Source organism: Anomaloglossus baeobatrachus, chromosome 1, assembly GCF_048569485.1.
Source record: "Anomaloglossus baeobatrachus isolate aAnoBae1 chromosome 1, aAnoBae1.hap1, whole genome shotgun sequence".
NCBI classification, from domain to species: Eukaryota; Metazoa; Chordata; class Amphibia; order Anura; family Aromobatidae; genus Anomaloglossus; species Anomaloglossus baeobatrachus.
Genome location: NC_134353.1, coordinates 505,984,557 through 505,997,745, shown reverse-complemented (window position 1 = coordinate 505,997,745; position 13,189 = coordinate 505,984,557). Strand labels below are relative to the sequence as shown.

Genomic DNA, 13,189 nt, shown 5'->3' with positions numbered 1-13,189 from the left:
GCTACAACTCCCCCAGCTCCTCACTCTCTGAGGGCTACTACTCAACTGTACTACTCAACTGACTATGTCCCTCCCACCAGTCTGCCTGACCCCTAGGCGGGTGGCCCTTTTCCAGCTAGACTAACCAATGGTGTGCCTGACAGGGTGTGCTGTGAGGTGTGGCTAGGATTTGAGTGCTGATAGAAGCAATACCAATAGTTAGGATCCCAGAACCATGGAGGGTGAGTTCTGTACCATAAGAGAAAGGAGTGCAGTTCCCTGTGACACCCTGATAAGGTCAGGGGCGTCACATTTACAGTATATTTTTGTTCAGTGTAATGACAGAAGATATATGGAATCACTGCATTTACTATACCATTTAAACAGTCCAATTGATAGGTTTCGCTACTTACCTGTACAAAAACTGCCATCATTAGGTATGAAATTTTCATGGTTATTGGATGGTCGGTACCCATTTAGACATGTGCAGTAGTAGCTTCCTTGTGTGTTATGGCATACTGTGTGTTCTCCACATATCTTATTTATCAGGCATTCATCTTTGTCTGTGGAAATGTTAAAAGCTAATATTACACATGGCATTTAGGTGGGAGTCGAATTAAAAAAACAATACCATCTAGTGAGCTATTAAAAAGCACCTATAATCCTATAATACACACAAACCACAGTAGGAGCCCAAAAGAAACTTTTTGAGCCAGTAGTTCTCCTATTTTACAAGCTCTTAAGGGTGCTTTACAAGCTGCGACATCGCTAGCGATAGCTAGCGATGAAGTGCGCGATAGCACCCGCCCACGTCACTGTTTCATCATGGGGGTGATCGCTGCCGTAGCGAACAATATCGCTACGGCAGCGTCACACGCACATACCTGCTTAGGGTCGTCGCTGGAGACAACGAACAATCTCTGCTGTTCGTGAGGGCGGTTCGTGAGGCGTCACAGCGGCATCAGTAAGCGGCCGCCCAATAGCAGAGGAGGGGCAGAGATGAGAGGCCGGAACATACCGCCCACCTCCTTCCTTCCTCATTGCCGGTGGACGCAGGTAAGGAGATGTTCGTCGTTCCTGCGGTGTCACACATAGCGATGTGGGATGCCGCAGGAACGATGAACAACCAGCGGCATGCACCACCAGCGATATTATGAAAAGGAGCGACGTGTCAACGATCAACGATTTTTGACGTTTTTGCGATCGTTGATCGTTGCTCCTTTTAGCCACACACAACGGTATCACTAATGGCGCCGGATGTGTGTCACGAACACCGTGACCCCGACGATATATCGGTAGCGATATCATTGTGTGTAAAGTACCCTTTAGACCTTGTATATAGCTTATACACCGCATATATATATATATATATATATATATATATACATATATATATATATATACAGTCATATGAAAATGTTTGGGCACCCCTGTTAATGTTAACCTTTTTTCTTTATAACAACTTGGGTTTTTGTAACAGCTATTTCAGTTTCATATATCTAATAACTGATGGACTGTAATATTTCTGAATTAAAATGAGGTTTTTTGTACTAACAGAAAATGTGCGATCTGCATTTAAACTAAATTTGGCAGGTGCATAAGTATGGGCACCTCAACATAAAAGTGACATTAATATTTTGTAGATCCTCCTTTTGCAAAAATAACAGCCTCTAGTCGCTTCTTGTAGCTTTTAATGAGTTCCTGGATCCTGGATGAATGTATTTTTGACCATTCCTGTTTACAAAACAATTCCAGTTCAGTTAAGTTTGATGGTCGCTGAGCATGGACAGCCCGGTTCAAATCATCCCACAGATGTTCAATGATATTTAGGTCTGGGGACTGGGATGGCCATTCCAGAACATTGTAATTGTTCCTCTGCATGAATGCCTGAGTAGATTTGGAGCGGTGTTTTGGATCATTGTCTTGCTGAAATATCCATCCCCTGCGTAATTTCAACTTCGTCACTGATTCTTGCACATTATTGTCAAGAATCTGCTGATGCTGAGTTGAATCCATGCGACCCTCAACTTTAACAAGATTCCCGGTGCTGGCATTGGCCACACAGCCCCAAAGCATGATGGAACCTCCACCAAATTTTAATGTGGGTAGCAAGTGCTTTTCTTGGAATGTCATGTTTTTTTGCCTCCATGCATAATGCCTTTTTGTATCACCAAATGACTCAATCTTTGTTTCATCAGTCCACAGGACCTTCTTCCAAAATGTAACTGGCTTGTCCAAATGTGCTTTCGCATACCTCAGGCGACTCTGTTTGTGGTGTGCTTGCAGAAAGGGCTTCTTTCGCATCACTCTCCCATACAGCTTCTCCTTGTGCAACGTGCACTGTATTGTTGACCGATGCACATTGACACCATCTGCAGCAAGATGATGCTGCAGGTCTTTGGAGGTGGTCTGTGGATTGTCCTTGACTGTTCTCACCATTCTTCTTCTCTGCCTTTCTGATATTTTTCTTGACCTGCCACTTCTGGGCTTAACAAGAACTGTACCTGTGTTCTTCCATTTCCTTACTATGTTCCTCACAGTGGAAACTGACAGTTTAAATCTCTGAGACAACTTTTTGTATCCTTCCCCTGAACAACTATGTTGAATAATCTTTGTTTTCAGATCATTTGAGAGTTGTTTTGAGGAGCCCATGATGCCACTCTTCATAGGAGATTCAAATAGGAGAACAACTTGCAACTGGCCACCTTAAATACCTTTTCTCATGATTGGATACACCTGCCTATGAAGTTCAAAGCTCAATGAGGTTACAAAACCAATTTAGTGCTTTAGTAAGTCAGAAAAAGTAGTTGGTTGTGTTCAAAACAAGAAATTGATAAGGGTGCCCATACTTTTGCACCGGTCAAATTTTGTTTAAATGCGGATTGCACATTTTCTGTTAGTACAATAAACCTCATTTCAATTCAGAAATATTACTCAGTCCATCAGTTATTAGATATATGAAACTGAAATAGCTGTTGCAAAAACCCAAATTGTTATAAAGAAAAAAGGTTAACATTAACAGGGGTGCCCAAACTTTTTCATATGACTGTATATATATATATATATATATATATATATATACATATACACTGTATATTTTATATATATATATATATATATATATTATATATATATATATATATATATATATATATATATATATATATACAGTTAGGTCCAGAAATATTTGGACAGTGACACAAGTTTTGTTATTTTAGCTGTTTACAAATACATGTTCAGAAATACAATTATATATATAATATGGGCTGAAAGTGCACACTCCCAGCTGCAATATGAGAGTTTTCACGTCCAAATCGGAGAAAGGGTTTAGGAATCATAGCTCTGTAAGGCTGGGGCCACACGGGCACTACTGCGATCCACTTGCATGAGACTCGGCTCGTGCTGGCAGTACAGCAGAGCCGAGTGTCATGCCTGTGTCCTTGCAACTGAGGTCCGTTCGTGCGAGCAGACCTCAGCTGCGGGGGGCGGGCCAGCACTCAGGAGGGGAGGGAGGGATTTCTCTCCCTCTCTACTGCGTAGCCGGCTATTGCCATTCTCGCACTGCACTAGCAGTACACCGGTGTACCGCGAGTGCTGTGCGATTTTTCTCTCGCCCCATTCACTTGAATGGGTGCGAGAGAAAGAGACTCAGCTTACAATCGCAGCATGCTGCGATTGTTTTCTCAGTCCGATTAGGGCTGAGAAAATAATCGCCCATGTGTGCTGACACACAGGCTAGAATTGGTCCGAGGGGAATGCGATGTTTTATCGCACTCCACTCGCACTGTTTTTCTCGCCGTGTGGCTTAGGCCTAATGCATAGCCTCCTCTTTTTAAAGGGACCAAAAGTAATTGGACAAGGGACTCTCAGGGCTGCAATTAACTCTGAAGGCATCTCCCTCGTTAACCTGTAATCAATGAAGTAGTTAAAAGGTCTGGGGTTGATTACAGGTGTGTGGTTTTGCATTTGGAAGCTGTTGCTGTGACCAGACAACATGCGGTCTAAGGAACTCTCAATTGAGGTGAAGCAGAACATCCTGAGGCTGAAAAAAAAGAAAAAATCCATCAGAGAGATAGCAGACATGCTTGGAGTAGCAAAATCAACAGTCGGGTACATTCTGAGAAAAAAGGAATTGACTGGTGAGCTTGGGAACTCAAAAAGGCCTGGGATTCCACGGATGACAACAGTGGTGGATGATCGCCGCATACTTTCTTTGGTGAAGAAGAACCCGTTCACAACATCAACTGAAGTCCAAAACACTCTCAGTGAAGTAGGTGTATCTGTCTCTAAGTCAACAGTAAAGAGAAGACTCCATGAAAGTAAATACAAAGGGTTCACATCTAGATGCAAACCATTCATGAATTCCAAAAATAGACAGGCCAGAGTTAAATTTGCTGAAAAACACCTCATGAAGCCAGCTCAGTTCTGGAAAAGTATTCTATGGACAGATGAGACAAAGATCAACCTGTACCAGAATGATGGGAAGAAAAAAGTTTGGAGAAGAAAGGGAACGGCACATGATCTAAGGCACACCACATCCTCTGTAAAACATGGTGGAGGCAACGTGATGGCATGGGCATGCATGGCTTTCAATGGCACTGAGTCACTTGTGTTTATTGATGACATAACAGCAGACAAGAGTAGCCGGATGAATTCTGAAGTGTACCGGGATATACTTTCAGCCCAGATTCAGCCAAATGCCGCAAAGTTGATCGGACGGCGCTTCATAGTACAGATGGACAATGACCCCAAGCATACAGCCAAAGCTACCCAGGAGTTCATGAGTGCAAAAAAGTGGAACATTCTGCAATGGCCAAGTCAATCACCAGATCTTAACCCAATTGAGCATGCATTTCACTTGCTCAAATCCAGACTTAAGACGGAAAGACCCACAAACAAGCAAGACCTGAAGGCTGCGGCTATAAAGGCCTGGCAAAGCATTAAGAAGGAGGAAACCCAGCGTTTGGTGATGTCCACGGGTTCCAGACTTAAGGCAGTGAATGCCTCCAAAGGATTCGCAACAAAATATTGAAAATAAAAATATTTTGTTTGGGTTTGGTTTATTTGTCCAATTTCTTTTGACCTCCTAAAATGTGGAGTGTTTGTAAAGAAATGTGTACAATTCCTACAATTTCTATCAGATATTTTTGTTCAAACCTTCTAATTAAACGTTACAATCTGCACTTGAATTTTGTTGTAGAGGTTTCATTTCAAATCCAATGTGGTGGCATGCAGAGCCCAACTCGCGAAAATTGTGTCACTATCCAAATATTTCTGGACCTAACTGTATATATATATATACTAGAAGGTGGCAAGATTCTAACGCATCGGGTATTCTAGAATTTACGTATTGTGTAGTTAATGTATGATGTTTGTTTTATATATATATATATATATATATATATATATATATGTTGTAGTGTGTAGTTGCCAGTGTTTGTGTAGGGCGCTGTAAATGTTCTGGGTGTTGTCTGGGTGTGGGGGTGTGTGAGAGCGGTGTTGTATGTGTGTTGCGTTGTTTGTGGAGCGCTGTGTGTCTGCAGCGTTCTGTGTGTGTGGTGCTGTGTGTGTGGTGCTGTGTGTGTTGCGCGGTTTGTGTGGGTGTGGAGTGCGTGTGTGTGTTTTGAGGGGAGGTATGTTTTGTGCAGTGTGTGTGTTGCGCGGTATGTGCGTATATTTATGTATGCCGCGGTGTTTGTGTGTTGGGTGTTGTGTGTGTGCGGCATTGTCTGTGTGTGTCTGTGTAGGGCGGTGTTTGTGGTTCCCAGTGTGTGTGTTGTGTGTTGTGCAGTGCGCGTGTGGCGGTGTGTGTGTTTTGGGGGGAGGTGTGCACCCCTCATCGTGCTCCATCCCCCATGCTGCACACCCCTCATCGTGCTCCATCCCCCATGCTGCGCACCTCCCATCATGTTCCATCCCCCATGCTGCGCGCCCCCATCATGCTCCATCCCCCATGCTGCGCACCCCCATCGTGCTCCATCCCTTATGCTGCGCACACCCCATCGTGCTCCATCCCCCATGCTGCGCACCCCTATTGTACTCCATCCCCCATGCTGCGCAGCCCCCATCGTGCTCCATCCCCCATGCTGCGCACCCCCCATCGTGCTCCATCCGACATGCTGCGCACCCCCCATCGTGCTCCATCCCCCATGCTGCACATCCCCCATCGTGCTCCATCTGACATGCTGCGCACCCCCCATCGTGCTCCATCCCTCATGCTGCACACCCCTCATTGTGCTCCATCCTCCATGCTGCGCACCCCTCATCGTGCTCCATCCCCCATGCTGCGCACCCCTCATCATGCTCCATCCCCCATGCTGCACACCCCTCATCGTGCTCCATCCCCCATGCTGCGCACCCCCTATCGTGCTCCATCTCCCATGCTGCACACCCCCATCGTGCTCCATCCCCCATGCTGCGCACCCCCCATCGTGCTCCATCTCCCATGCTGCGTACCCCCCGTCGTGCTCCATCCCCCATGCTGCGCACCCCCCCATCGTGCTACATATCCCATGCTGCGCACCTCCCATCGTGCTCCAACCCCCATGCTGCGCACACCCCATCGTGCTTCATCCCCCATGCTGTGCACCCCCCATCGTGCTTCATCCCCCATGCTGCGCACCCCCTATTGTGCTCCATCCCCCATGCTGCGCACCCCCCATCGTGCTCCATCTGACATGCTGCGCAGCCCCCATCATGCTCCATCCGACATGCTGCGCAACCCCCATTGTGCTCCATCCCCCCATATATATATATACAGTGGGTACGGAAAATATTCAGACCCTCTTACATTTTTCACTTTGTTTCATTGCAGACATTTGGTAAATTCAAAAAACTTTTTTTTTCTCTCATTAATGTTTACTCTACACCCCATCTTGACAGGAAAAAAAACAGAAATGCAGAAATTTTTCCAAATTTATTAAACAAGAAAAACTGAAATCACATACTTATAAGTATTCAGACTCTTTTCTCAGTATTGCGTAGAAGCACACTTTTGAGCTAGTACATCCATGAAACTTCTTGACACAAAACGTTTTTCACACCTGGATTTGGTGCCATTTTTCCTTGCAGATACTCTCCAGTCCCATCAGGCTGGATGGTGAACGTTTGTGGACAGCCATTTCCAGGTCTCTCCAGAGATTCTCAATTGGGTATAGGTCAGGGCTCTGGTGGACCAGTCAAGAATGGTCACAGAGTTGTTCTGAGGTCACTCCTTTGTTATTTTAGCTGTGTTTGCTTAGGGTCATTGTCTTGTTGGAAGGTGAACCTTCGGACAAGTCTGAGGTCCAGAGCACTCAGGAGGAGGTTTTCTTCCAGGATATCTCTGTACTTGGCTGCATTCATCTTTCTTTCAATTGCAACCAGTCGACCTGTCCCTGCAGCTGAAAAACACCTTCATAGCATGATGCTGGCACCACCATGTTTCACTGTTGTGATTGTATTGGGCAGGTGATGAGCAGTGCCTGGTTTTCTCCACACATGCCGCTTAGAATTATCACCAAAAAGTTCTATCTTCGTCTCATCAGACCAGAGAATCTTATTTCTCATAGTCTGGGAGTCCTTCATGTGTTTTTTTCAAAGTCCATGCAGGCTTTCGCATGTCTTGCACTGAAGAGAGGCTCTGCCATAAAAGCCCGACTAGTGGAGGGCTGCAGTGATATTTCACTTTGTGGAACTTTCTCCCATCTCCCTATTGTATCTCTGGAGCTCAGCCACAGTGATCTTGGGGTTCTTCTTTACCTCTCTCACCAAGGCCGTTCTCCCACGATTGCTCAGTTTGGCTGGACAGCCAGGTCTAGTAAGAGTTCTGGTGGTCCCAAACTTCTTCCATTTAAGGATTATGGAGGCCACTGTGCTCTTAGGAACCTTGAGTACTGCAGAAATTCTTTTGTAACCCTAGCCAGATCTGTGCCTTGCCACAATTCTGTCTCTGAGCTCCTTGGCCAGTTCCTTTGACCTCATGATTCTCATTTGGTCTGACATGCACTGTGAGATGTGAGGTCTTATATAGACAGGTGTGTGCCTTTCCAAATCAAGTCCTATCAGTTTAATTAAACACAGCTGGACTCCAATGAAGGAGTAGAAGCATCTCAAGGAGGATCACAAGGGTCTGAATACTTATGACCAAGTGATATTTCAGTATATCTTGTTTGATAAATTTGTAAAAATTTCTATATTTGTGTTTTTTTCTGTCAAGATGGGGTACAGAGTGTACATTGAAGAGAAAAAACATAAACTTTTTTGAATTTACCAAATGGCTGCAATGAAACAAAGAGTGAAAAATTGAAAGGGGTCTGAATACTTTCCATACCCACTATATATATATATATATATATATATATATATATGCAAAACATTAAAATGATGGGTATACTTAAAGAGAAATTAAAAACAATAACAGTAGTCATTATGACTTATTTATACAGCGTTGACATATCCCACAGCACTTTACAATTATGTGGTGACTTGGACAGACAATAAAGACATTACATAGTAATGCTATGCCCCCCAATGCTGTGTATCACCCCAGGTTTGCGTCATCCCCTCCCCCTCAGTGATGTCCTGTGTGCAGCTGCCCCAGTCCTGTGTGCAGCCCCCCAGTCCTATGTATAACTGTGCCACCCCCGTGGAAGCAGTCGAGCTGCTCAGATCTGGGTTCGCTGTAGCTCGAGGGTTTTTAGACCCGGAGGTCGTGTGGCCACTGAAATGAAAGGGGGTATTTACAACGGAGTTGATGTATAGTTCGTGATGCCATCCGTGGTGTACGGTAATTTGGAGAGTAGCGCCGCTGCCGTTGGGAGAACCCGGGGTGATGAAGTGGGGCAGCAAGGTGTTGTAGCCCACCACGGGTAGGGGGTTTCCCCGGGACTCGGTGAGGGGTGCCGTGGGGTGCAGGGGTCACTCTTGTACTCACTCAGTTCATAAGCAGATGCTGACACTGGGTAAACCAAGTCTCTGGGTACCGCTGCCACTGAGGGGAGCTCGTCCGGGTCCCGTCCCCTATAGTGTTGCCTGGTGATCCGTGACCTGCCTCTTGGCACTTGGCACTAAGTTTAACTTCAACTTGGTGGCCCAGTAGTATGGAACTGATTGGGCCCCACTCCCCACTATGTGTGGGAGCTTGCTCTCAGGACTCACGCTTGGGATGTTCTGGACCGTTTTGGGTTGGAAAGTCCTATCGCCCTAATTGTGCTAGTGCCCCAATTCTGGAGTGAGTGGGAACAGATCATAAAGGCTCCGTTCTCCTCATGTGAATTGTCGAGTTGCCTGAAGCTACTCCCCGACCTAGGGTCCGTGTACCCTGTCGTGCCTTAGGTCCTGGACTGATGACAGTGCTAGACTGCCGGCTGTCCTCCTCGACAGGTCCAGGCACCTTGCCACAATCCCCTGCGACCAGGGGTCCGACTCCTCTAGGCCCAGACCACCGTCTGCAACCTAGATAGCTTCTCCAGGAGCCACCGCTCCCGACTTCCACTCAAGCCGTCCACTGGTGTGCCTGGTGGGTGTGGGGTAGGATGTATCTGGGATTTGATTTGCTGTTGGAGGCAACACTACTAGATAGGGACCCAGAACCAAGAGGGAGGCGGAATACTGTACAGAAGGGCAGCTTGTGCAGTACCCTGTGACGACCTGATAGTCCAGAGGCGTCAATTAGACCCCCCAGTCTTGTGTGCAGCCCATCCCCAATCCTGTGTGCAGCTCTGCAGTCCTGTGTGCAGCCCCCCTGTCCTGTGTGCAGCCCATCCCTTAGTCCTGTGTGCAGCCCATCCCCCAGTCCTGTGTGCAGTCCATCCCCCAGTCCTGTGTGCAGCCCATCTCCCAGTCCTGTGTGCAGCACATCACCCAGTCCTGTGTGCAGCACATCCCCCAGTCCTGTGTGCAGCCCATCCCCCAGTCCTGTGTGCAACCCCCCAGTCCTGTGTGCAGTCCCCCCCAGTCCTGTGTGCCGCCCATCTCCTAGTCCTGTGTGCAGGACCCCCAGTCCTGTGTGCAGCCTATCTCCTAGTCCTGTGTGCAGCCCATCCCCTAGTCCTGTGTGCAGCCCATCCCCCAGTCCTGTGTGCAGCCCCCCAGTCCTGTGTGCAGCCCCCCAGTCCTCTGTGCAGGCCCCCCAGTCATGTGTGCAGCCCCCTCAGTCCTGTGTGCAGCCTCTCCATGATGTCTGTGCCTCCCCCCAGTGTGATGTCTCTGCTCTCTCCAGTGATGTCTGTGGTGTCTTGTGGTGTCTGTGCCCCAGCGCCTCTTGTGGTGTCTGTGCCCCAGCCCCTCTCTTGGTGTATGTGCCCCAGCCCCTCTTGGGGTGTCTGTGCCCCAGCCACTCTTGTGATGTGCATACCCCCAGCGTCTCCTGTAATTTGTATGTCCCCTGCTTCTCCTGTAATGTGTATGCCACCAGTGTCTCCAGTGATGTGTAAGCCCCCAACGTCTCATGTGACTTACACATCACGTTGGAGATGCTGGGGTCATATACATTAGATTGGAGATGCTGGGGGCATATACATCACAGGAGGGGCTGGTATATATACATCACAGGAGGGGCTGGGGGCATTTACATGTCCCCAGTCCCTTGTGTAATGTATGTGCCCCCAGTGTCACCTGTGATGTATTGTAATGCCTGATAGGAGCCACAGACTCAGACTGGCTGTAAGGGGAATCTAGTGAAAAGCCGCTCACAAAGCAGGACCCCAAGAACTCTGCAACCCTTTAACCCCTGTACAGGGATTTGGAATTACACAGAGCCTCAGAGATCGCTACCTGTGGTAGACTGTAGTCCGTGGTCGTCAGGCAGGGTCAAAATCCAGGAGATGCAAAACAGGAACAGAATCGGCAGGCAAGGGCGTAGTAAGGAGACAAAGCAGGGGTCAAATCCGGAACTGGCAGCAAGGTACAAAAACGACAGGCAGGAGGGTAGTCAAACACAAGCAAGGTCAGCGCACAGGAATCACAATACAAACAGCACATGAGCCAGGAGAACAGAACTATCACTGGCAGTGATCATGTGACAGGAGAGGGAATAAGAAGGGTGTGGTGTCTTCCCATAGGCTGCAGGTGAATGTTGGCCACTTCAGCTGGGAGACACACGCCACCTACAGTCAGCCAGTGGTACTGCAGGTTCCAGGGAAACCCAGCCTAGTGGATGAGCGGAGCCTGTGCTCCGCAGAGCCACGGGCACCGACTCCTCTCCCATCACCACCACTATCCATGGTGGGAACATGGCGTCGTCTGGCGAACGGAGCAGAAGTCGCAGGAGCGGACTCCGGTGGGGACGTGACACTGTGCTCCGCAGAACCACGGGCACCGACTCCTCTCCCATCACCAGCACTATCCATGGTGGGAACATGGCGTCGTCTGGCGATCGGAGCAGAAGTCGCAGGAGCGGACTCCGATGGGGACGTGACATGTATATACAGTAGTCCCAGCGTCTCCTATGTGATGTATATACAGCAGTCCCAGCATCTACTATGTGATGTATATACCCCCAGTGTCTCCTGTGATGTATATACAGCAGTCCCAGTGTCTCTAATGTGATATATGTACCTTCAGTGTCTCCTGTGATGTATACAGTGTGTCCACCCATATCCTGTCCACTGCCATTAACTTGAGAACGGCGGCAACTATAGGCATAGAAGTGGTGTCTAGGTATAGTAAAGTAGCCATGCGTTACGCAATGAAACCACCTATAGCACCACCTGGTGGAAAACAACGGAGTTAGCATTTTTATTTAGAAAACGGAACGAAACAGAGAAAAAAGTGACTATCAGAAGTGGGCTAGGCAGACAGACAAGAAAAGGCCCCTGTGCAGCCCAAGAGCTCATACAATGCACAATTATACCTGCTTTGTAGGTGGAATTGGGCCCACACACTTCTTGGACCACTGTGCCATTGCACCAATGATATGTCCATCCCTGCCTTTGCGTACGAAGAGTGAAAGTAGCAGCTAGGGGTCATATTTATTATGTATTTTTGTATGTATGTACATATGTATGTATTTATTTGTGCCTATTAGAGTTTAGCAAAAATGTAAACAACAGGTCCAGGTTCCAGTAATCATGTGGGTAGTCTATTGCTGCCAGACGAGAGCATGTGAACCTCCTAATTTCCACCTCTTCTGATTAGTAGGCCGCCACAATGTTATTATATTCAGGTGTCATAGACGCATGATGCCGCTACAGCAACAGCCTACTAATCGAAAGAACAGCAAAGGATGGTGCAAGTATTAGGAGGTTTGCATTACTCTGTTGGGATTGTCCCATACTTTCACTGTGGCCACTGGACCATAGTCCTGTGAATCTCTTTTGCTCAACTGCAGTATTTATCTAACTGATTAATTCCTAGAAATTAAATAATATTAAATAAAACATAAATACAATTCCTTTTCCTTACCCCTACATTCTGTCCTCCCATTTCCAATCAATCCATAGTTGCACCTACAGAAATATGTGTTATCATTTTCTATACATGTGGCATTTTGATGGCATGTTTTACATACCTCTGTTGATAGCACATCTAAAGGAAAAAAGAGAAGAGTGATACTAGATTAAACTCCGAAAACAAATTTCAGATGATCTACAAATAAAGTATTGGAATTATCATTCATGCAAATTATTTCTTAGTCCAGGAAGCATGTGTGCTTAAAACCAATCACCGGGCTTTTCCTATATAACCTAAAGTCAGTATTATATTGGCACTATCTGGCTGAATCTTTACATACCTTTAGTTGTGAGATTGGATGTATAGGTTTTGAAACACAAGCAAGTAAAGTTTGTGAAATGAACAGCTTTTTGAATGACAGCAGCTACCGATCAGTTGATAGATGGGGTGGATATTCATAGTGATTCCCACCCCCCTGCCTGTCCATCCTTACTGTCAGTTATACTAACTCTATTATAGAATTGTTTTACTAACTGACTAGAAGGACCATTTCTGATGTCATACCCATGTGACCAGAAGGGGCAGGGCCTCAGCCAACAGAAAAATAATGTTGCTTCCTGGTATCAGCTATGTTGTCTGAGGCCTCACCCCTTCTGGTCATATGGGTTTGATATCAGCTCCTTCTAGTCCTTAGTAAAGGTCCTTCTAGTGACTTAATAAAACAATTCTATAATAGAATTAGCATAAATGCCAGGGGGAGGCCGGCACACAGGGGGGCGGGAATCACTATGAATATCCACCCCAGCTATCAGCTGATCGGTAGCTGCTGTCATTCAAA

General features: G+C 46.8%; 1 protein-coding gene across 3 annotated transcripts in view; it reads right to left on the bottom strand.

Annotated features, from left to right (window-relative positions):
- The window catches only part of SUSD1 (sushi domain containing 1), a 404,984-nt gene that overhangs the window by 326,500 nt on the left and 65,295 nt on the right, over window positions 1–13,189 (bottom strand). For all 3 annotated transcript variants that reach the window (XM_075316004.1, XM_075316016.1, XM_075316010.1), the window contains exons 2-3: window positions 12,364–12,486; window positions 393–542 (exon numbers count right to left, since the gene is read on the bottom strand). In XM_075316004.1, the coding sequence (XP_075172119.1) occupies window positions 393–542; window positions 12,364–12,486 (273 nt within the window). The remainder of the gene's footprint in view (window positions 1–392; window positions 543–12,363; window positions 12,487–13,189) is intronic.